This window comes from Pleurodeles waltl, chromosome 6, assembly GCF_031143425.1.
Source record: "Pleurodeles waltl isolate 20211129_DDA chromosome 6, aPleWal1.hap1.20221129, whole genome shotgun sequence".
Taxonomy (NCBI): domain Eukaryota; kingdom Metazoa; phylum Chordata; class Amphibia; order Caudata; family Salamandridae; genus Pleurodeles; species Pleurodeles waltl.
This window is the reverse complement of record NC_090445.1, coordinates 664,670,190-664,695,414: the sequence shown is the minus strand read 5'-3', so window position 1 is coordinate 664,695,414 and position 25,225 is coordinate 664,670,190. Positions and strand designations below refer to the sequence as shown.

The window sequence follows — 25,225 nt, the reverse complement described above, 5'->3', positions numbered from 1 at the left end:
GTACTAAGAACTTTATTTCAGACTACTTCCACTCCTACAGGCTGAGCCACCGCTTTTGGGGAGATAACTGCTTACTAGTCTATGCACAACATGTGTATCTGCAGCTACACATGCCACCGAACGGAAAATGTCACTTACCCAGTGTACATCTGTTCGTGGCATTAGTCGCTGCAGATTCACCTGTGCCCACCCGCCTCCCCGGGAGCCTGTAGCCGTTTGGAAGTTATCTTCAACATTTGTACATTTGTAAATATATTACTTAAACCTTAGTTGGTACATACTTATTCATTCCATTGCATGGGCACTATTACTAACATACACAACTCCTACCTCACCCTCTGCGGGGAAAACAATCTAACATGGAGTCGACGCCCATGCGCAATGGAACAAAGGAGGAGGAGTCCCTGTGTCTCGGGACTCGAAAAGACTTCTTCGAACAAAAACAACTTGTAACACTCCAACCCAACACCAGACGGCGGACTATGCACAACATGTGAATCTGCAGCGACTAATGCCACGAACAGATGTACACTGGGTAAGTGACATTTTCCTTTTTCAGTGTGAAAGGAAAGTACAAAAGAGGAAACGTGGCTGCTCTTCAGCACCGCCGTTAGGGAGGAGTGGGCACCATCAAACTACTCAGGTGTCCAGTAGAGCAGTTTCCTCCCATACACAGTTGTGCTTCTCTGCTTCATTTCACCTCAGTAAAAATGCTCCCAGAAGCCTTTATTGGCCTCCCGCTTCCAATAGATTCACTTTTTTGTTGTGAAGAAGAATCTCTGTCTCTTCCGTTAGGATGGAGTACTACTCCGCTGTGCCCTCAAGCACCGCACCAACAGTAATGACACTTGTGCACCCTGAGCCGGGATATAAGTCCTGTTACAATGCAGTGTATGTGACGGACATTTGCAGTGTAACGTTGGGCAAGGGATGTTAGGCTACCGAGGGGCAGGGTTGAGCTGCCAAGAGTGTGGGAAGGGAGCCCCCGCTGGCTCTGGTCTGAAACCAAGCAAGAGCAGCAAGGGCGAGAGCATGCCCCCACCCCTATCCTGACGTCATTCATGGGTACTGCACATAATGCTCAATAACGTTTTACCCGTTAAGCGGTGCACAGCTATAGGATACCTAATATGTTTCCTAATGTATTCGTTATCATCTTTACAAGGTTCTTAATTATTTTATTATATTTTCAGCATTGTTTAACATTTTCTTTGTGTGATTTTCATTAAATGCTGCATTGTTACTTAGCTCGTCCTTTCATTTCTCAAGAGAAAGTCGCAGACATATGAGCTTCATTCTGCAGGTATCAATGTTAGAAGAGCAATTGAATTTTCTCTGTGCTTGGCCCCTTGTTCTGTGCAGCAGGCGTTGCTGTAAAACCAGCCCTTGGCTTCCCCCCTCCTCGTAGCTTAATGGGGCCTATTCACAAACTGCATTTTATCGTACGTTTACTAGTACTACTTACAAACTGCAAAATGCTATTCACTTAAGTATGTGTGCGCGTTTACACCCCACCTCTCCTTTTATTTGCGAAGGTCTCAGCACACACAGGTATACGTCTCAGTAGTAAATGTGGGAGGGACAGGCAGGAGTGGCTGGAAAATGTGGAAAACATACTACTAAATGGAAGGGTTACACTGGAGGATTAACAAGGGTTTTACATTTATGAAGGGACGTTCACCCACCAACACAAGAGTAACTCATTGCTATTCACAAGCTGTACTTCTATAGTTGCTGCAGCCAAAGAGGATCCAAAAAAGTCATGCATGTACTCCAGCTGTAGAAATAATGGAGACAGGGACTTAAAATAAAAGCACATAGGAACTAATGTTAAATTAAATACATTTATTTAAAATTTTGAAAGGATAAGTACATTTAATTTCATATTAAAAATTATATAGACATAAAATGAGTTCATTAAAATGGTAATCTTTTGTAAATGTAAAAAAATAATGTAACCTATGTTTTTAAGAGAATATAATAATTTAAATTAATTCTGCATCTAACTTAATTTTTATTACATCAAAATAAATTTAGCTCTTTAGTTGGGAATATGTTTTTATTTAAATCTTCAGAAAAGAAATGTAATTTAATGTGCTAAAATAGTTATTGCTATAGCATTTGTATATTGTTCTACATTTAAAATACATATTTTAAATTAATTCACATAAATATTTATCTCACAAATATAACTATTTTTTAAGCTTTTGATAATCATTTAAACGTTTCTGTGTATTTCACTATAGTGAGATCTCCTCCCCGGTAGTGGTGCTATTTCCTTATCTGTGAAAAACTATGATCAGTACACGCTTAAAATGGGCTCCACCTCCTGAATTCAGGGGGAAAGACATGTAAACACACACGCGTTAGTGAATTTACACTCTTAAATGGTGAATTTAAGAGTAAACATGCATGTGTAGATTTACTCACATGTAAGTTTGTGTTTTGAATAGCCCTCTATGACTTTAAAAGTTCTTCCTGCAGATGTAATTGCAAATGTAATATTTAGCTTTGCTTTCCTCAGGGTGTCTTACTTCATCATTTCTCCCAGCCAGTATCCCTGTGCAAATCATACTATACCCTCCTTCCTCAGGATCGCCTACTTCAGAAGTATTTTCTGTAGGACTTACTGTAGCAGAAGTACTTCTCTCCCTCTGACCCATTATATTCACTTTACTTCAGCTTACCCCTAGTTCTGGGCCATGACCATGTGTCACAGTAGGAGCAATATTTAGTCCTAACAAACCGACTGTTCATTTGTGACCTGTTCTTGATATTTCTCTTGTAGGTGGAGTGTAATTCCAAGCTGGATCCCACCCAAACCTCCTTCCTGAAGGTGAGTGAGAGTGACAGGAAATATTATCCCCCCAATTGTTTTTGATTTACCTTGAAACCCTTCATTGATAGGACTCATGATCTGACTCGAATATCTTCCTAGAAACCTCTAAATTAATAAAGTTTGGCTGAAAAAGCTGGTTTTGAAACTCAGGCATCTAGTGTGCCAGGGCACAGGGCTCGGAGACAGACACATCTGATAATAAGTTGGCATGAGCAGAAAAACATGGCAGAGGCAGTTACATTTATACCAGACATGCAGACACATTTAAATTCTTCTACCGCTGATCCCTCCCCACCCTCTCGCACCCCTATGGACAATTCGTTGTGTAACTAAAACAGCTCTGTATTCATTAAGTCAAGTTTTTCTATCCATAATCACTTTTGTCTTAGACCGGTATTGGATAAAATAGTGATATACCCTGGCTGGATTTTTTGCCAACATCAAAAATGTGCAGTATCAAAATGTTAGCACATTGGGGTTCTCAAAAAGGCGTTGTCTTGGAGACATTCCAGCTAAAGTGGAGCACAGGGCTCTTGTACACCTTTCCACCATTGCCTCTTCTGCCCTGAGTTCTGAAGATCAACCTAATTATTCCAGATTGGGCAGGCAGAGTATGGTACTCAGAACTTCTGGGCATGAGTGTTTGTCCCTCTATCAGGCTACCACCTAAGAAGGATTTTTTGTCCCAGCAGTAGCAAAGAGATCTTAACCGGCGTAATCTGCACCTTATTGCATTGCGATTAGACAGCTGCAGTTAACTACATTTGATCTACTGCCTAAGAATGTGGATGTAATCCTAGCTGCATCACCTGTCTTGATGCGGTTTTTAAAGTTTTGACAAACGTATTCCCTCCTGAACTATTTGTGATAGCACAGTTTGACCTGAACTTGGCTCTGACGTTCCTCGTGTGCACCCCCTCACAGCCGATCCACAGCTACTCGTTGCTTTTTCTAACTCTGTAGACTGCCTTCCTCCTTGCAATCGCCAACTTATGGCGTGAGGGGACTCCAGACACTTTTGCTGCAATTGCCCTACCATCTTTTTTCCAGATAAACGGGTGTTGAGGTCTCTAGCAGCCTTCTTGCCAAAATAGTATTCTTTTCACATTGTAGAATCCATTTCCCTTCAAGTGTCTTTTTGCTCTGCTTCACCTCTTGAAAGAGGAGAGAATCCACCCCAAAAGGGCGGGTGGATGATCTGCTTTTTTGTGTGGTTCACTGGAGCAAAGAAAAGCAAGGGGGTGCAGAAAGACTATGAACGATATTAATTCTGTGTGTTGAAAACCTGCAATGCATTGGCCAAACATCAGCCTTTGGAGGGGATGAGAACTCATTCCACTGGGGCTAAGGCTGCTACCACTGCATTAGCATGTGACATGCCTGCCCTTGACATCTGACAGGCTGTGTCCTGGGTTTCTGTGTACATGTTCATGAAGCTCTGTCTTGGCAGCCTGGCCTGACGGGAATAGCATTTCACACGTTTGATCCTGCAAGACATTTTGATCTGTGCCCACTCCAAAGACCCTCCATCGGCCCACCACCTTCAGAGGTACAGCTTTGGGATCTGTTCTAAAGGTCAGAAGTATCCAGAATCTCTTACTTACCCTTGGTAAACTCTTTCTGTTGGATACTCTCTCTGCAGATTCCTCACTGCTGTCCCTCTAAATATTCCTCATTCTCCTCTCTCCTTTACCATAAAAAAAGAGATCTGTACACTGGTACCATCATTGGTATGGCGCTTATATACGGCTCTGCTCTATCACTTCAGGGGAGGAATGAAGTCTGCACAGAGCCACATGGTGCATGGGAGCACTGCTAAGAAAATATGCTGGATACAGTGTGGCACTGGGAATATTTTTTAAGGTGAAGTATCTGTGGTTAGAGTATCTCCTAGGAAGTGTGTTACATCACCTTGCAATCACTGTGCCCCATGAAGATAGTCAACTTCGTACACCAGCCCAATTACAGTTGAGGCTAATTGGATAGTGTGGGCAGCCATTTCTGATTGAGCAAGGGTCAAGTCATATCATCAAGATGAGCGCAAATAGTGTAGTTGTCACATTCAGGAATAAAAGTGCCCATGCATTTGCAGATCAGCTCATTGTTCAGGATAAATATGAATCATAGGCTCGCCTCTGTTGGAATCAGTGGGGACATCGGAGAAAGACTAGCATGAACAGACGTTCAGGTCTTGCTTGTACTGGTCCAGGACTCGCAGGAAGATAGATATTTCTTTCAGATTATTATAAATTGCCAGGGCACACCAAAGCAGTCCACAAAGTTTTTAGATTATTATAAATTGCCAGGGCACACCAAAGCAGTCCACAAAGTCCATGTACGTATAAGAGTATATCAATGAAAGTCCTGAACACGTCTTGTAATTGCAACAAGGTATTGGTAAACCCTTATTTGAAGTTAATAGTAGAAATCTTCACATCATAATCTGATTTTAAGATGCACGTTAAGCCAAGTCAGTGAATCCAGTGCATATTTAATATGAGAAATATAGAGAACACGTGTTTCGCCCCCTGGCGGTTTGTGAACCTGGGGCTTTTTCAAGGCTATTCAAATGTTCTTATGGGGGTAAATCCATTTTAAAAGTTCATTATCATAGCGCGTTGGTCAAAAAACATATCTATGTTAGCTATTCGCCCGCACACCTATTGCAACGATCTACTCGTCCAGAATGTTAGCCTGTTAGCTATTCGCCCGCACACCTATCGCAACGATCTACTCGTCCAGAATGTTAGCCTGTATTTGCCCGCACACCTGTCGCGACAATCTACTCGCCCAGAATGTTAGCCTTGTTAGCTATTCACCCGCACATCTATTGTGACTATCTACTCGTCCAGAATGTCAGCCTTGTTAGCTATTCGCCCGCACACCTATCACAATGATCTACTCGTCCAGGATGTCATCCTTCTCTATGTAACTCATAATAAATATCTACTGGATTCATTGACTTGGCTGAACGTGCTTCTTAAAATCCGATTGTGATCTGAAGATTTAGACTATTAACTTGAAATATGGGTTTACCAATACCTTGTTGCAGCTACATATACTTATACGGAGGGGAAAAAAAGGCGTCCACACCTTGTTGGTAACCCATACCCCTTAAAAATAGGGCATTAAGAAGAAGAGAGTGTTGGGCCTTTTAGAGTGTATCTTTCTACGTCTTGTAGTTGGTTAAGATTTAATCTTTCCAAGGCACTATGAACAGCCAACACATGTTTCGTCATCTAGATTTTCTCAAGGCTACAAGAATTGATATGCGAAATAAAGTACAAGATGAAATGATGAAAACAAGGAGGACATGAGATTCCCTTGCTTCACCCATACCAGGGGATTATACTCCACAGGGTTCCCCCCACTCTTAAACTGGAGGCTTAGGTGTTCCTCCAGATGACACTGACCCTTGGGATGCATATGACTCTGATCCCATCCTGTCCAGCCTCCTGACCTTTACCCCACACACTCCTCACCACCGGAGGACACTTCTTCCTACCAGCAAGTACTCGCCAGTGCAGCCGCTTTTCATAATGTAGAGCTGCATAAGGATCCTGTTCAACAGGTTTTCTTATTTAACACACTAGCGGCCACCCTCATACAAGCCTAATATCTCCCCATGTTTCCTAGCATGGTTTGACATGTTGCCGATATTTTTAAGAACCTGGCCACTCCTTCATCAGTACACTGGAGGTAGACAAAAAATATGAGGTGGCCCCCTCTGACCCATTGTACATCAGGGCACAGGTACCACCTGATTCCATTGTGGCGCTGACGGCCCATAAACGGGATAAAAGTCAAGCCACTGAAAAGGTGCGCCAACACATTGATGCTGCTGACAAAAGGGTAGGCCCATGCTCAAACCATGGGTGGATAGCCAATTCCCAGGCCCTTTTGGCCCGGTATGACGGGGTCCACTGGGATGAAATGGAAGAGCTCTTGCAGTTTCTTTCAGAAGAGTATTGGAAAAGGGGTCATCAGATTGTCTCATAGGGTTAGACCATCTCTAATAATTCTGTTAGGTGTACCCTTGATGCTGCAGACACAGCCCCATGTGGCATCAACACCAGTGTTCTCCTTAGATGGCATGCTTGGCTATGTTTGCTCGGGTTTCAAACCTGAAGTCCAGCAAGCAGTGTTCAATATGCCCTTTGATAAAGATCACCTCTTTGGTCCACAAGTTGATACCACATTGGACAAGCTAAAAAAAAAGGCCACCAACACTGCAAAAGCCATGGGTGCCCTACAGATCACTCCACAAAGAGGTTCCTTTCGCCACCCTCGGTTTAGGGGCTCATATAAATTGTCCACCTCAGAGGCGTCAACATCACATCCCAGACAGCTTCAGTCTACTTACACAAGAGGCTTCTACAGAGGTTCCTGGATGGGATCTCCCATTAAAGGGAGAGGGAATACAACTGCTCCACTTGGCTCCTCCTCCACTGCCAAGCTGTGACTACCTCCACCTTCCCCCCGATCATCTAACACCTGTCGGAGAAGGCTTCAACAGTTTTATTGCATCTCGGACACCATTATCACAGACCAATGAGTCCTTGCCATTATCCAACATGATTATTGTCTGGAGCTCATCACCACTCCTCTCAATATTCCCCCTCGCACTCACAGACTATCTCAGGAACACTTAACCCATCTCAAACAAGAAGTCTAGGCCATCCTTCACTAGTGAGCCATAGAGCCTGTTCCGATATAGCATCAAGGGTCAGGTGAATATTAACTATATTTCCTGATTACCGAAAAGGACAGCTGACTAAGACTCATACTGTGCCTTAGACCTCTTAACAAGTACATCCTTTCAGAGCACATGGTCACCCTTCAGGTTGTCATCCCTCTTTTACAGCAAGGTGACTTTGACAGTGTTATATCTAAAGGATGCCTATTTCTACATACCAATTCACCCTTCCCACTGAAAATACCTAAGCTTCGTCATTGCAGGCAAACATTACCAGTTCATGGTCCTTCCCTTCAGAGTCAATACCGCCCCCAGGGTATTCAGAGTGCTTAGCAGTAGTCGCAGCACATCTGAGAAGGGAGAACATTCAGGTCTTTCCTCTCTGGATGACTGGCTCATAAAAGCCAGCACGTTACAACAGTGCCAACACCATACCCAGTTGACAGTGGATCTCCTGCAGTCTGGGTTTCACTCTCAACATGCCCAAATCCCAACTTCAGCCACTACAGGTTCAACCTTACTTGGGAGCTATTCTCAATGCAGAGTAAGGGTTGTTGTACACAAACCCCGCTCGCATCCAGAATTTCCAATCCTTTCTTCCTCACTTTCAGGAAAACCACTCCTGTGCAGTCAGGAACATTATGCGTCTGTTGGGGATGGTGGCCTCTCATCGCACTATTTCCCAATGCCAGACTTCACACGCATCCCCTACAGCAGTGCTTGTCTCGCTAGTGTTCTCAATCACAGGTTCACCTGGAGGATCTAATGGTGTTAGCCTGCCACACTCACTGTTCTCTGCAATGGTGGAATAGCACCAACGTCTTGAAAGGGTGGCTATTTCTAGACCCTGTGCCTCAGGTCACATTGACCACAAATGCATCACGGACAGGGTGGGGTGCTCACCTTCAAATTCTCACAGTCCAGGGCCTCTGGGATGCCAGTCACCAGTCCCTACACATCAACTACTTGGAGCTTCAGGATGTATTCCTAGCACTGAAAGCATTCCTTTCTCACCTGTCTCACAAGGTTGTGTTAGTCCGTACCAACATGACAGCCATGTACTACTTACAGAAACAGAGGAAGGGGGTGTCACGGTCTTCTCCGCTCTCAAAACTCTCTCAGACCATATGGAAGTGGGCCCTTCACCATCATATTCACCTAGTTGCGGAGGATCTGCCCGGAACGGACAACAACTTTGCAGACCTGCTCAGCAGGATGCAGAAACAAGTCCATAAGGGGGGGAAAGCCCTTGAGTCGAACTTTGCAAAGTGGGGTACTCCTCACATAAACCTTTTCCCCACAGCAGAAAACGCAAAATGCCCAAGCTTTGCCTCCAAGGGCAATGCTCTGTGGATGAATTGATCAGAGATATTTGCCTATGCTTTTCCACTTCTCCCTCTCATTCCTTCTCTGGTTCAGAGGATCAAACAAACATCTCACCATGATCCTTGTGGTTGCCATTTGTGCGCGTCAGCCTTGGTTCACCATACTCCTTGTTCTATCTGTAGTCCCCCACAGGAAGCTTCCTAAGAGGCCAGACCTTGTCATCCGATTAAAAAGGACAAATGCAACAACCAGACCCCAAGTCGCTCAACCTTGCGTTATGGTTCCTGAGGTCATAGTTTGGCTACCTAGGCTTGCCCGCAGAATGTATGGACATTATCAAAGAAGCCCGTAGACCCACAATGAGAGCCTTTTACGCTGCAAAATGGGAATGTTTTGTATGCTACTCCCAACCCAAACGTATTGATCCCATGAAAGGTACAGCTCAGTTCAAGGCTCCACATACAAAAAGCAAATTAAGCCTACACTTCCATTCGACTACATCTTGCAGTTATAGCAGCATATCTACATAACAGAATCCCAGTAATTAAGGCATTTGTGGAAGGCCTTAAATGGGTAATTCTACCCAGGGTACTCCCTGCACCATGGTGGAACCTTAACATTGTGCTCACCAGACTCTTGCGTCCCCCTTTTGAACCACTCCATGTCCACTTCTATTCCTTTTCTGGAAAGTGGCATTTTAGTCACCATCACTTCCCTCAGGCGTGTCAATGATTTCCAGGCATTAACTTTGGAAGAGTTTTTCTTCCAGATCCATAGAGATGAAGTAGTTCTTTGCACTAACACTAAGTTTCTACCTAAAGTGGTTTCTCAGTTTCACATAAACCAGTCCATTAAACTACCAGTCTTTTTTTCTGCAAACTGACTCGGTTGCGGGAAGAGCCCTTCACACAATAGACATTAAAAGTGCACTTGTGTTTTACATTGACAGAACTAAAGAGTTTAGAAAATCCAAGCATCTCTGTATCTTTTTCTCCACCACACGAAGGCAACCCCATTATCCAAATAAAGCATGGCCAAGTTAAATTCATACAGACTTGGTGGATTAAGAGACCTTTGCCTGTTTCTTCCAGAGCCCATTTTACTAGAAAAAAGGGTGCCACATTGGCTTTCCTAGATAACATTCCCATAGTTGATATCTCAGTTGCTTGGTCTACACCACACACATTTACAAAACACTACTGTGTGGCTGTCTTAGCACGCCAGCAAGCTAATGTAGGCCAGGCAGTGCTACGTACATTTTTTCAGTCAACTGCAACTCCTAAAGGCTAGCCACAGCTTAATCGAGGACTTGCTTTGCAGTCTATACAGAACATGTGCATCTGCAGCCACACATGCCATCAAACAGATTGTTACTTACCCTGCAGCATCTGTTTGTGGCATGTAGTGCTGTAGACTCACATACACCCTTCTCCCTCCCCCTGTGGCAATTACAGTTACGTTATACTTGTACATAGTTTTACATATATATATTTATGTTCGATGGCATGTGTAGCTGCAGATACACATGCTGTGCACATCCCGCCATCTGGTGTTGGGCTCGGAGTGTTACAAGTTGTTTTTCTTCGAAGAGGTCTTTTCGAGTCACGAGACCGAGGGACTCCTCCCATTTCGACTCCATTGCGCATGGGCGTCGACTCCATCTTAGATTGTTTTTTTTCCGCCATCGGGTTCGGACGTGTTCCTTTTCGCTCTGTGTTTCGGGTCGGAAAGTTAGTTAGAATCTGGGAGAAATCGTCGGTATTGTTTGCGTTCGGTATCGGGTTAGTTACAACAGATCGACACCGAATTAAGAAGAGCTCCGGTGGCCCTTCGGGGTTTTTTCGATCCCCGTCGGGGCCTGATCGGCCCGGCCACGTGTCTCTTCAAGGCTGATGGAACGGACCCCATTCCGCTTCTGTCCAAAATGCCATAACAAGTATCCATATACAGATCAACATCTGGTCTGTAACTTGTGTTTGTCACCAGAACACAAGGAGGATACTTGTGAGGCCTGTCGAGCGTTTCGGTCCAGGAAGACACTCAGGGACCGAAGAACAAGAAGACTGCAAATGGCGTCGGCGCCGACAGGACAAGGGCGTTTCGAGGAGGAGGAAGAAACATTCTCCACCCAGGATTCGGACTCTGAGGAGATCGACCCCGAGGAAACGCCGAAAACCGTGAGTAAGACGTCGAAACAAAGAACTCACGAAAAGGCTGCTAAAGCCCAGGGGACGCCACCGCCAACAGGCCATGGCTTAACCCGAAAAATAGGTGACCGTTCATCAGCACCGAAAAAGGGCGAGCTGGTGTCGAAGTCATCCGACTCCGGTCGAGATACCGGCACATAGCAATCTCGGGCCCGAGATAGTGGTTCAGAGAGATTCGGCACCGAGACAGCGGCACCGAAACGGGTCGGCACCGAGAGAGCACGACGCCGAAAGTAAAGAAGGTTTCGTCGGAGCCGAAAAAAGCAGCCGAAAAGGTTTCGGTACCGAAACATCCGGCCTCGGAACCGAAAACAATTTCCTACACTGAGGAACAAGGACTGTCCACACAAATGAAGACACCTAGATTTGGATAGAAATTAGAGACAATAGAGCCAGATCACATACAAAGACGGCTCTTTATTCAAAAAGATACAGGGAAGATCAGGACTCTTCCTCCAGTCAAAATGAAACGCAAGCTTGCCTTCCAAGACCAGGACAAACAGCCACACGCAAAAGTGGCTAAACAAGTAACCCCGCCACCATCCCCACATCACTCTCCGCAACCATCACCGGTAGCCACTCCACCAATGATGCAATCCCCAACTCATACAGGAATGAGTCAAGATGACCCTGACGCATGGGACCTTTATGACGCACCAGTGTCAGATAATAGTCCTGAATGCTATCCAGCTAGACCATCGCCACCAGAGGATAGTACAGGCTACGCACAGGTGGTGTCAAGAGCAGCGGCATTTCATAATGTCAGCCTTCATTCAGAGCCCATTGAAGACGACTTTCTTTTTAATACACTGTTGTCCACACACAGCCAATATCAGAGTCTTCCTATGCTACCCGGAATGCTAAAACACTCCAAACAAGTGTTTGAGGAGCCTGTTAAAGGGAGAGCCATTACTCCAAGAGTAGATAAAAAATATAAACCGCCACCAACAGACCCAGTGTACATTACACAACAGCTAACACCAGACTCTGTTGTAGTGGGAGCAGCGCGCAAAAGAGCCAACTCTCCTACTTCAGGAGATGCACCACCTCCAGATAAAGAAAGTCGAAAATTCGATGCTGCAGGCAAAAGGGTGGCGGCACAGGCAGCAAACCAGTGGCGTATTGCAAATTAGCAAGCTTTGTTAGCCAGATATGATAGGGCCCATTGGGATGAGATGCAACACTTTATTGAACATTTACCCAAGGAGTTCCAAAAAAGAGCGCAGCAAGTAGTAGAAGAAGGACAGAGTATCTCCAATAATCAGATACGGTCAGCAATGGATGCTGCAGACACAGCTGCTAGAACTGTCAACACAGCAGTAACAATAAGGAGACATGCATGGCTGCGTACATCAGGATTTAAACCAGAGATACAGCAAGCTGTGCTGAATATGCCATTCAACGGACAGCAGTTGTTTGGGCCGGAGGTGAACACTGCGATCGAAAAACTTAAGAAAGACACTGACACGGCCAAAGCCATGGGCGCACTCTACTCCCCACAGAGCAGAGGCACATTTCGAAAGACACAATTTCGAGGGGGGTTTCGAGGGCAAACCACAGAAGCCACAACCTCACAAACAAAGCCCACTTACCAGAGCCAGTATCAGCGGGGAGGTTTTCGGGGACAATATAGAGGGGGACAATTTCAAAGGAATAGAGGAAAGTCCCAAAACTCCTCCAAACAAGCAGTGACTTCAAGGTCACAAATCTCCAACACATAACACCTGTGGGGGGGAGACTAACCAAGTTTTACAAACATTGGGAGGAAATAACAACAGATACTTGGGTCTTAGCAATTATCCAGCATGGTTATTGCATAGAATTTCTCAAATTCCCTCTAAACGTCCCACCGAAAACACACAATATGTCAAAACAACATATAGATCTTCTAGGACTAGAAGTTCAGGCATTGCTACAGAAAGAAGCAATAGAATTAGTACCAAATAAACACAGGAGTTTACTCCCTGTACTTTCTGATACCCAAAAAAGACAAGAGTCTGAGACCTATACTAGATCTCAGAACATTAAATACCTACATAAAATCAGATCACTTTCACATGGTTACATTACAAGACGTAATCCCACTGCTCAAACAACAAGACTACATGACAACACTAGACCTAAAGGATGCATATTTCCATATACCAATACATCCTTCACACAGAAAGTACCTAAGGTTTGTATTCCAAGGGATACATTACCAATTCAAAGTGTTGCCATTCGGAATAACAACTGCACCAAGAGTTTTTACAAAATGCCTGGCAGTAGTAGCTGCACATATCAGAAGGCAGCAAATACATGTGTTCCCGTACCTAGACGATTGGTTAATCAAAACCAACATGCTAAAACGGTGTTCACAACACACAAGATATGTCATAGAAATCCTCCACAAAATAGTTTTCTCAATCAACTACACAAAGTCACACCTTCTGCCGTGTCAAACACAACAATACTTAGGAGCGACAATCAGCACAGCAAAAGGGATTGCCACTCCAAATCCACAAAGAGTTCACACATTTCACAATGTAATACAGACCATGTATCCAAAACAAAAGATACAAGTCAAACTGGTGATGAAACTACTAGGCATGATGTCTTCATGCATAGCCATTGTCCCAAACGCAAGGTTGCACATGCGGCCCTTACAACAGTGCCTAGCATCACAGTGGTCACAAGCACAGGGTCAGCTTCTAGATCTGGTGTTGATAGACCGCCAAACATACATCTCGCTTCAATGGTGGAACAGTATAAATTTAAACCAAGGGCGGCCTTTCCAAGACCCAGTGCCACAATACGTAATAACAACAGATGCTTCCATGATAGGGTGGGGAGCACACCTCAATCAACACAGCATCCAAGGACAATGGGACATACAGCAAAGACAGTTTCACATAAATCACTTAGAACTGTTAGCGGTATTTCTAGCGCTCAAAGCATTTCAACCCCTAATAAGCCACAAACACATTCTTGTCAAAACAGACAACATGACAACAATGTATTACCTAAACAAACAGGGAGGGACACACTCGACACAGTTGTGTCTCCTAACACAGAAAATATGGCATTGGGCGATTCACAACCACATTTGCCTAATAGCACAATTTATTCCAGGAATTCAGAACCAGTTAGCAGACAATCTCTCTCGGGATCACCAACAGATCCACGAATGGGAGATTCACCCCCAAATACTAAACACTTACTTCCAAATTTGGAGAACACCACAAATAGATCTATTTGCAACAAAGGAAAACTCAAAATGCCAAAACTTCGCATCCAGGTACCCACAACATCAGTCTCAGGGCAATGCGTTATGGATGAGCTGGTCAGGGATATTTGCTTACGCTTTTCCCCCTCTCCCACTCCTTCCATATCTAGTAAACAAATTGAGTCAAAACAAACTCAAACTCATACTAATAGCACCGACATGGGCAAGACAACCTTGGTACACAACACTACTAGACCTCTCAGTAGTACCTCATGTCAAACTACCAAACAGACCAGATCTGTTAACACAACACAAACAACAGATCAGACATCCAAATCCAGCATCGCTGAATCTAGCAATTTGGCTCCTGAAATCCTAGAATTCGGACACTTGGACCTTACACAAGAATGTATGGAGGTCATAAGACAAGCTAGGAAACCTACCACTAGACACTGCTATGCAAATAAGTGGAAAAGATTTGTTTATTACTGCCATAATAATCAAATTCAACCCTTACACGCATCTGCCAAAGATATAGTAGGATACTTACTACAATTGCAAAAGTCAAAGCTAGCTTTCTCTTCAATACAGATACATCTTACCGCAATTTCAGCTTACCTGCAAATTACGCACTCAACTTCATTATTTAGGATACCAGTCATAAAAGCATGTTCGATGGCATCTGTTGCTGCAGATACACATGTGTGGCACAGTCCGCTGCCTGGTGTTGGGCTCGGAGTATTACAAGTTGTTTTTCTTCGAAGAAGTCTTTTTGGTCACGGGACCGAAGGACTCCTCCCTCTTCGGCTCCATTGCGCATGGGCGTCGACTCCATCTTAGATTGTTTTTTTCCGCTGTCGGGTTCGGACGTATTCCTTTTCGCTCCGTGTTTCGGTTCGGAAAGTTAGTCAGAATCTCGGAAGAAAGCGTCGGTATTGTTCCGTTCGGTATCGGGATAGTTAGGTACATCGACACCGATCATCGGAAGACTTTGGGGCAGTTTCGATCCCCCATCGGGGCCTGGTCGGCCCGACCGCGTGCGACATCGAAGCCGATGGAACGGGGACCCAGTTTCGTTTCTGCCCAAAATGTCACAGTAAGTATCCTTATACAGATCAGCACTTGGTCTGTAACTTGTGCTTGTCCCCCGAGCACAAGGAGGATACCTGTGAAGCCTGTCGAGCCTTCCGGTCCAGAAAAACACTCCGGGACCGAAGAGCCAGGCGTCACCAAATGGCGTCCACGTCGACAAAACAACGTTTCGACGACGAAGAGGAAACATTCTCGGTTCCGGAATCAGAATCCGGAGACTCCGACGTCGAACAACAGCAACAAACTGTGAGTAAGACGTCGAAAAGTAAATCCATCGACAAACCAAAAGCCCAGGGGACGCCACTGCCAACAGGCCATGGCTCGACCCATAAATCAGGCGACCCGTCGAAGGGGCCGAAAAAGGGCACGCCCATAGCGAAGACACCCGACTCTGGTCGAGGGACCGCCATGGAGCAACCTCGGAGCCGAGAAAGCGGCTCCGAGAGACAAAAACAAGATATCGGCACCGAAAAACATCGGCACCGAGAATCCATGCCGAAAGGAACAAAAATTCTGTCGGTGCCGAAACCGAAAAAAGATTCTCTCTCGGCGCCGAAAAATACCACACCTTCATCCTACTCAGAGGAACATGGACTAAGTGGCCAAATGCACAAATTTGGGCAAGAGCTCCAGAGTGTAGAATCGGACTACACACAAAAGAGACTGTGCATCCAGCAAGATACAGGGAAGATATCAACCCTTCCCCCAATCATGAGGAAAAGAAGGATCGGACTTCCAAAGGATGACGCACAACCACAAGCCAAAGTGGTTAAAAAAGTCACGCCTCCGCCCTCTCCACCACAGGCATCGCCGGCACAAACACCGCCACAAATGCACTCACCAGCGCAAACTACCATAAGTCATGACGATCAGGATCAAGACGCTTGGGACCTGTATGACACCCCAGTGCCGGACAATGATCCCGAGTCATACCCCACAAAGCCGTCACCGCCAGAGGACAGTACCTCCTACTCGCAACTGGTGGCTAGGGCTGCAGACTTCCACAATGTCCAACTGCATTCCGATCCTATAGAGGATGATTTTTTATTTAACACCCTCTCGGCTACACATAGCCAATATCAATGTCTCCCAATGCTACCAGGGATGTTACGGCACGCAAAACAAATTTTTGAGGAGCCCGTAAAATCAAGAGCCATCACCCCAAGGGTGGATAAGAAATACAAACCACCACCCACAGACCCAGTGTTTATTACTTCGCAGTTACCACCCGACTCTGTGGTAGTAGGGGCAGCTCGCAAAAGAGCAAATTCACATACATCTGGCGACGCCCCACCTCCGGACAAAGAAAGCCGAAAATTTGACGCCGCAGGGAAAAGAGTGGCATCACAGGCAGCCAACCAGTGGCGCATCGCAAATTCACAAGCGCTGCTGGCCAGATATGACCGCGCACACTGGGACGAGATGCAACTTCTCGTAGACCATCTTCCCCAGGAATACCAATAAAGGGCGCAGCAAATAGTGGAAGAGGGACAAACGATCTCAAACAATCAAATCCGCTCTTCACTAGACGCAGCCGATACTGCAGCAAGAACAGTCAACACTGCTGTCACCATAAGGAGACACGCTTGGCTACGCACTTCAGGCTTCAAACCTGAAATCCAGCAGGCTGTCCTTAATATGCCCTTCAACGAGAAACAACTGTTTGGCTCTGAAGTGGATACAGCCATTGAAAAACTTAAAAAGGACACAGACACGGCCAAGGCCATGGGCGCACTCTACTCCCCGCAGAGCAGAGGCTCTTTCAGAAAAACTCCATTTAGAGGGGGGTTTCGTGGCCAACCCACAGACACCACCAGCCAACAATCAAGAACCACACCATATCAGGGTTCCTTCCAAAGGGGAGGTTTCAGGGGATATCGGGGGGGTCAATTCCCAAGGAGTAGGGAAGATTCCAGACTCCAAAAACACCTCCACCTAAACAGTGACTTTCAAGTCACGCAACCCCTTCACTCAACACCAGTGGGGGGAAGACTAAGCCAATTCTACCAATCTTGGCAACAAATTACAACAGACGTTTGGGTATTAGCAATAATCCAACATGGCTATTGCATAGAATTCCACAACTTCCCACCAAACATCCCCCCCAAAACACGCAAAATGTCACAACAACATTTAGAACTTTTAGGACTAGAAGTTCAAGCACTACTGCAAAAGGATGCAATAGAATTAGTACCAGTACAACAAAAAAACACAGGAGTTTACTCCCTGTACTTTCTAATTCCAAAAAGAGACGAAACATTGAGACCAATATTAGATCTCAGGACACTAAATACCTACATCATATCGGACCATTTTCACATGGTCACACTACAAGACATCATTCCACTGCTCAAACAGCAAGATTACATGACCACATTGGACCTAAAGGATGCGTACTTTCATATACCAATACACCCTTCTCACAGAAAGTACCTACGGTTCGTATTCAAAGGAATACATTACCAATTCAAGGTGTTGCCATTCGGAATAACAACTGCACCAAGAGTGTTCACAAAATGTCTAGCAGTGGTAGCAGCACACATCAGGAGACAACAGATACATGTGTTCCCTTACCTAGACGACTGGCTAATCAAAACCAACACAGTAAAACAATGCGCAAACGACACCACTTTTGTCATACAAACCCTTCACAAACTGGGGTTTTCCATCAACTACACAAAATCACACCTAGAACCGCGTCAAACACAACAATATCTAGGAGCAACCATCAACACATCAAAAGGAATTGCCACTCCAAGTCCACAAAGAGTGCAGGCATTCCACAAGCTAATAAGTGCTATGTCTCCAAACCAAAAGATACAAGCAAGATTTGCGCTAAAACTTCTAGGCATGATGTCATCATGCATAGCCATTGTCCCAAACGCAAGACTACACATGCGACCCTTACAACAGTGTCTAGCATCACAATGGTCACAGGCACAGGGTCAACTTCAAAATCTGGTGTTGGTAGACCGCCAAACATACCTCTCGCTTCTATGGTGGAACAGCAAAAATTTAAACAAAGGGCGGACATTTCAGGACCCAGTGCCTCAATACGTTATAACAACAGATGCTTCCATGACAGGGTGGGGAGCACACCTCAATCACCACAGCATTCAAGGACAATGGGATATACACGAAACAAAATTTCATATCAATTACCTAGAACTGTTAGCAGTATTTCTAGCGTTAAAAGCCTTCCAACCCATAATAACACACAAATACATTCTTGTCAAAACAGACAACATGACAACAATGTATTATTTAAACAAACAAGGAGGAACACACTCAACACAATTGTGCCTCCTAACACAAAAAATTTGGCAGTGGGCGATTCACAACAACATTCGCCTAATAGCACAATTTATTCCAGGAATACAAAACCAACTAGCAGACAACCTTTCGCGAGACCACCAACAAGTCCACGAATGGGAAATTCACCCCCAAGTTCTGAACAAGTACTTTCAAATTTGGGGAACACCCCAGATAGATTTGTTCGCAACAAAAGAAAACTCAAAATGCCAAAACTTCGCATCCAGGTACCCACACCGCGAATCACAAGGCAATGCTCTATGGATGAATTGGTCAGGGATATTTGCGTACGCTTTTCCCCCTCTCCCTCTCCTTCCATATCTAGTAAACAAGTTGAGTCAAAACCAACTCAAACTCATACTGATAGCACCCACATGGGCAAGACAACCTTGGTATACAACTCTACTAGACCTGTCACTAGTACCGCATGTCAAACTACCCAACAGGCCACATCTGTTAACACAACACAAACAACAGATCAGGCATCCAAACCCAGCATCATTGAATCTGGCAATTTGGCTCCTGAAATCCTAGAATTCGGGCACTTGGACCTCACACAAGAATGCATGGAGGTCATAAAACAAGCTAGAAAACCTTCCACTAGACACTGCTATGCATCTAAGTGGAAAAGATTTGTTTACTACTGCCATGCCCATCAAATACAACCAGTACATGCCTCTACTAAAGACATAGTAGGATACTTACTACATTTGCAAAAAGCAAATCTCGCTTTTTCATCTATAAAAATACACCTCGCAGCAATATCTGCTTACCTACAAACTACTCATTCATCGTCTCTATTTAGAATACCAGTTATTAAAGCATTCATGGAAGGGCTAAAAAGAATTATACCACCAAGAACACCACCAGTTCCTTCATGGAATCTTAACATCGTCTTAACGAGACTCATGGGTCCCCCTTTCGAACCCATGCATTCCTGTGAAATGCAATATCTAACTTGGAAGGTCGCATTTCTCATTGCAATCACATCCCTCAGAAGAGTAAGTGAAATACAGGCATTTACCATACAAGAACCATTTATTCAAATACACAACAATAAAATAGTTCTAAGAACAAATCCAAAATTTCTGCCAAAAGTAATCTCACCATTCCATTTAAATCAAACAGTAGAATTGCCAGTGTTCTTCCCACAACCAAATTCTGTGGCTGAAAGGGCACTACATACATTAGACATCAAAAGAGCACTAATGTATTACATTGACAGAACAAAGCTGATCAGGAAAACAAAACAACTGTTCATAGCTTTTCAAAAACCACACATAGGAAATCCAATCTCGAAACAAGGCATTGCTAGATGGATAGTCAGATGTATTCAAACATGCTATCTTAAAGCCAAAAGAGAATTGCCTATTACACCAAAGGCACACTCAACCAGAAAGAAAGGTGCTACAATGGCCTTTCTAGGAAACATTCCTATGAGCGAAATATGTAAGGCTGCAACCTGGTCTACGCCTCATACGTTTACTAAACACTACTGTGTAGACGTACTAAATGCACAACAAGCTACAGTGGGCCAAGCTGTACTAAGAACATTATTCCAAACTACTTCAACTCCTACAGGCTAAACCACCGCTTTTAGGGGAGGTAACTGCTTTACAGTCTGTGCCACACATGTGTATCTGCAGCAACAGATGCCATCGAACTGAAAATGTCACTTACCCAGTGTACATCTGTTCGTGGCATTAGTCGCTGCAGATTCACATGTACCCTCCCACCTCCCCGGGAAGCCTGTAGCCGTTTAGAAGTAGATCATGAATCTTAAACTTCTGTACATTTGTAAAAAAAAAAAAAAAATTATTATAAACTCTTAACATACATACATATTCACTCCATTGCATGGGCACTATTTATAGCAAACAACTCCATCCTCACCCTCTGCGGGGAAAACAATCTAAGATGGAGTCGACGCCCATGCGCAATGGAGCCGAAGAGGGAGGAGTCCTTCGGTCCCGTGACCAAAAAGACTTCTTCGAAGAAAAACAACTTGTAATACTCCGAGCCCAACACCAGGCAGCGGACTGTGCCACACATGTGAATCTGCAGCGACTAATGCCACGAACAGATGTACACTGGGTAAGTGACATTTTCATTATGGAAGGCCTAAAGAGAATTATACCACCAAGAACACCACCAGTTCCTTCATGGAACCTCAACATTGTCTTAACACGACTCATGGGTCCACCTTTTGAGCCCATGCACTCTTGTGAAATGCAATACTTAACATGGAAAGTTGCATTTTTGATTGCCATCACATCTCTAAGAAGAGTGAGTGAAATTCAAGCATTTACCATACAAGAACCATTTATTCAAATACACAAGCATAAAGTAGTTCTACGGACAAATCCAAATTTTTTACCAAAAGTGATCTCACCGTTCCACTTGAATCAAACGGTAGAATTACCAGTGTTCTTCCCACAGCCAGATTCTGTAGCTGAAAGAGCACTGCATACATTAGACATCAAAAGAGCGCTAATGTACTACATTGACAGAACAAAACTAATTCGAAAAACAAAACAACTATTTATTGCTTTCCAAAAACCTCATACAGGAAATCCAATTTCAAAACAAGGCATTGCTAGGTGGATAGTTAAGTGTATTCAAACCTGCTATCTTAAAGCAAAGAGAGAGCTGCCTATTACACCAAAGGCACACTCAACCAGAAAGAAAGGTGCTACCATGGTCTTTCTAGGAAATATTCCAATGAACGAAATATGTAAGGCAGCAACATGGTCTACGCCTCATACATTTACCAAACACTACTGTGTAGATGTGTTAACTGCACAACAAGCCACAGTAGGTCAAGCTGTACTACGGACATTATTTCAAACAACTTCAACTCCTACAGGCTGAACCACCGCTTTTGGGGAGATAACTGCTTACTAGTCTATGCACAGCATGTGTATCTGCAGCTACACATGCCATCGAACGGAAAATGTCACTTACCCAGTGTACATCTGTTCGTGGCATTAGTCGCTGCAGATTCACATGCGCCCACCCGCCTCCCCAGGAGCCTGTAGCCGTTTAGAAGTTGATCTTGAACATTTGTAAATTTGTAAATATATTACTTTAAACTTCATTATGTACATACGTATTCACTCCATTGCGTGGGCACTATTACTAGCATACACAACTCCTACCTCACCCTCTGCGGGGAAAACAATCTAAGATGGAGTCGACGCCCATGCGCAATGGAGTCGAAATGGGAGGAGTCCCTCGGTCTCGTGACTCGAAAATACTTCTTCGAAGAAAAACAACTTGTAACACTCCGAGCCCAACACCAGATGGCGGGATGTGCACAGCATGTGAATCTGCAGCGACTAATGCCACGAACAGATGTACACTGGGTAAGTGACATTTTCCATACATTGCATGGACATCTTTTTCCCTACACTTTCCTTCCGTCTACTCCTTTCTCACCCGCCTGCGGGAAAACAATCTAATAAAGAGTTGATGGCCATCCACAATTTCACCAAGAGGAGGAGTCAGCCCATCTGTGACTCTGAACACTTGCACCACTCAGGACCAAACACTAGATGGCAGAAGTATGCAGAGCATGTGAGTCTACAGCACTAATTGCCATGAACAGATGCTTACGGGTTAAGGAACATAATGCTTCTTCTTGCCGTGGCCACACAGACTACTAATTTAACAAACTTTGAGCAAAAAGGGAAGCCGGATATACAGAGAGATTATGTATATTCCGTAGGCATGAGGAAGACTTCATAATTGCATTGCCTTTGTGGAACGCTTATGGGAGGAGGATCCAAAGTTTCTTTGGTCTGTGGTCCACTTCCAATGCAATGCATGCATCCTTGCGGGCTGGCCTTGTTACTTGACAGCAGTGTTGGTCATAAGAAAGACTTGGAACAGTCCTCTTCAAAATAGTTGGAGCAAAAATGTTAACTAATGGACCTTTCTGTACCTAGTTGGATTATTAATAGTGGTGGGGTTTGGTCGAGCTGGCTGACAGTGCATGAACCTGGAAAGAGTAGCTGTTGAGACAGTGAATAATTGTTTACAGTACTCTAAAATCACAGTATCACACAGGTATAAATCAAGTAAAGTTGGAGACAGGGGGAGAGCAAAGTCGTAGATCTATCCATGACCGTCTCATGTGGGCTCAATTTTGTCTTTTGACAAGGGCTGACTCAAACCTGGCATAGGTGTTATGGGTACGACGTTGGTCCATTGTGATTAGTCTCCTCGCGCATCTTAGACTTTTTATTTTTCAACCTTCCATTGAATCTTTTAGTTTTCCAGGATGATTTGTTGAGATGCGCCGCAAAAAGATTGTTCGGATCCCTAAAGGTTTATGGACTACATGCAATATAAAGGGAGTTGCTTTGTCACTTTCAAACTTGAGCACGATTCTAAAACTGGGATTACAGCCTTGCAGTATTCTATTTATCATAGTAATGACTTCAGCGTGGGCACAAAGGTAGGTTTCCACCTAAGCAGAAAACATGCACACCAATACCAAGATGTACATAATTGAACAGCATTGGAGCATTCTGATGAAATCTTTTGGGGTGTGAAGTAATGGTCCGCAAGAGCAAGATTGTCAGTTGAGGTAGTTTTGGTTACCTCACCAGTGGTGTACGATTGGCAAATGGTACATATGTGACAATATTGTTGAGCAATAGATGGGGAATTAGGTTGCAAACCACTGTGAATTTGTCTTTGCTGGAATGCACAACATCTTGGTATAAATGGGCCAAATTACATAAGTTATTTGAAGGCAATCATTCTACCATTCTAATTGCGCCACAACCCATCTGGATGTTTCAGACACCCATACCTGGACCAGATCACCTTTTCATTTTTTACCTTTCCTCATTTTACCTTGAGCAGAATGGAACACTAGGCTCACAGGTCCCCCTTTTGAGCCCCTACATGATTGCCTTCTCCAGGTTCTCTTGTGGAAGGTAGCATTTCTAGTCACAAATACTTCTGACAGGCTTGTGAGTGACATATCAAAGCTTTCATGCTAGAAGAGGCTTTTTTGAAGATCCACACTGACAGAGTAGTTCATCCAATTAATCCATAGTGCCTTGGGTTGTTACAAATGCTCTACTTTAATTTTCTCTTCAGCATTTACTTGCATGGTCATCGCCTGTCACTTCTGTGTCCATCTCCCTCCTTATCCACCAAGCGGTAAAACAATCTAACTGATGCCAATGCAGATTACTAGTCACACAAGGAGTCACTATACCTCATGACTCAAGACTTTGAAGAAAAACAGGTTATACACATCCAAGCCCAGCACTAGATGGTAGGAGTATGCAAAGCATGTGGATCTTCAACACTACATGCCACAAACAGATAGTTGCAGGGTAAGTAACATTTTCACATACATATACATTTAAAAAAAACATTGCTATCTAATCATGGTTTGGCTGAGAGTTGATTATAATGATTTGTCTGATTGAGAGGTCTTATCCTGCCTCCCACAAGTTGTCTAATGCTACGTGAGTAGATCTGTATGAATCATTGTTGTCTCTACTGCATAAGTTCAGCACAGGACATTGAACGAAGGTAACCTGGGAGGCATAGAGTAACAGTAGTTCATACTTGGATAATCTAGACTTAGACAGGTGGTGTATTTTCGTATTAACAATAAGGCCACTGCATGAAGTACCACAACAGTGAGGGGTGATCCAAGAGCAATTATTTCAGATACTTCAATAAAGAGGGAAGTCTTCGTAATAGCGCACTTACATAATAACAATCAAGTATTTTCTTTTTAGTACAATAAATCCTGTACCAACACTCCAAGGGTAAAAGCCTCCCTCTCATGGCATTACCACATGAAAGGTTTGGGATAATTGAGTAAGCCAGAACAAATGCATGTTTCGAAGATACAAATGCTTGTCCTGCTTCCCTGGATGAGAACAAAGGGTATGGAGACTCCTTTTTCACAACGTCTTGTAATGGTTTCACAATGCCTGCCTTCAACAGTATCATCCAAAGGACTGTGTACTCAAGAGACAGTGACAGGTCTAGGTACCTAATGGACAGTGTTTATTTACACAGCAGACAGATGTCTTTCTCTGCCAGTACGCCATGAAAGTTTGTCATAGTCGGGTTGACCCAGAAAAAGGACTGAAGATAATGCATGTTTCAAAGACACAAAGACTAGTTCTGCTTCTGTGGACCAGGACAAAGTTTGTGGGGTATCCCTTTTTCCCCAAAATGTAGCCTAACCCAATATCCACTGTCTGCAGTACCCACCCATCCCCAAAAGACTATGTACTCAAGAGACGCGACAGGTCAAGGTAGGTTATGGACAGTCTTTCTCCAGTCTGGTTGTTGTAAACCAAATATTTAACACATGGTACAATAATTAGATTTTTTTTTCTAGAGACTCTAAGGCCCTTGTGTAGTTAATTTGGGTAGCAAATGTATAGAATCATGTGTTCGATGCGTGGGTGGCTGTAGACACACATGCTTTGCATATTCCTGTCATCTACTGTTGGGTCCGGATGTGTACAAGTTATTCTTCGAGGAAGTCTTAAGGTGATCCACTC

At 44.1% G+C, this 25,225-nt stretch overlaps 1 protein-coding gene across 5 annotated transcripts in view; it reads left to right on the top strand.

Annotated features, from left to right (window-relative positions):
• The window catches only part of NDRG2 (NDRG family member 2), a 193,241-nt gene that overhangs the window by 141,343 nt on the left and 26,673 nt on the right, over positions 1–25,225 (top strand). For all 5 annotated transcript variants that reach the window (XM_069239059.1, XM_069239057.1, XM_069239058.1 and 2 more), the window contains exon 13: positions 2,789–2,836. In XM_069239059.1, the coding sequence (XP_069095160.1) occupies positions 2,789–2,836 (48 nt within the window). The remainder of the gene's footprint in view (positions 1–2,788; positions 2,837–25,225) is intronic.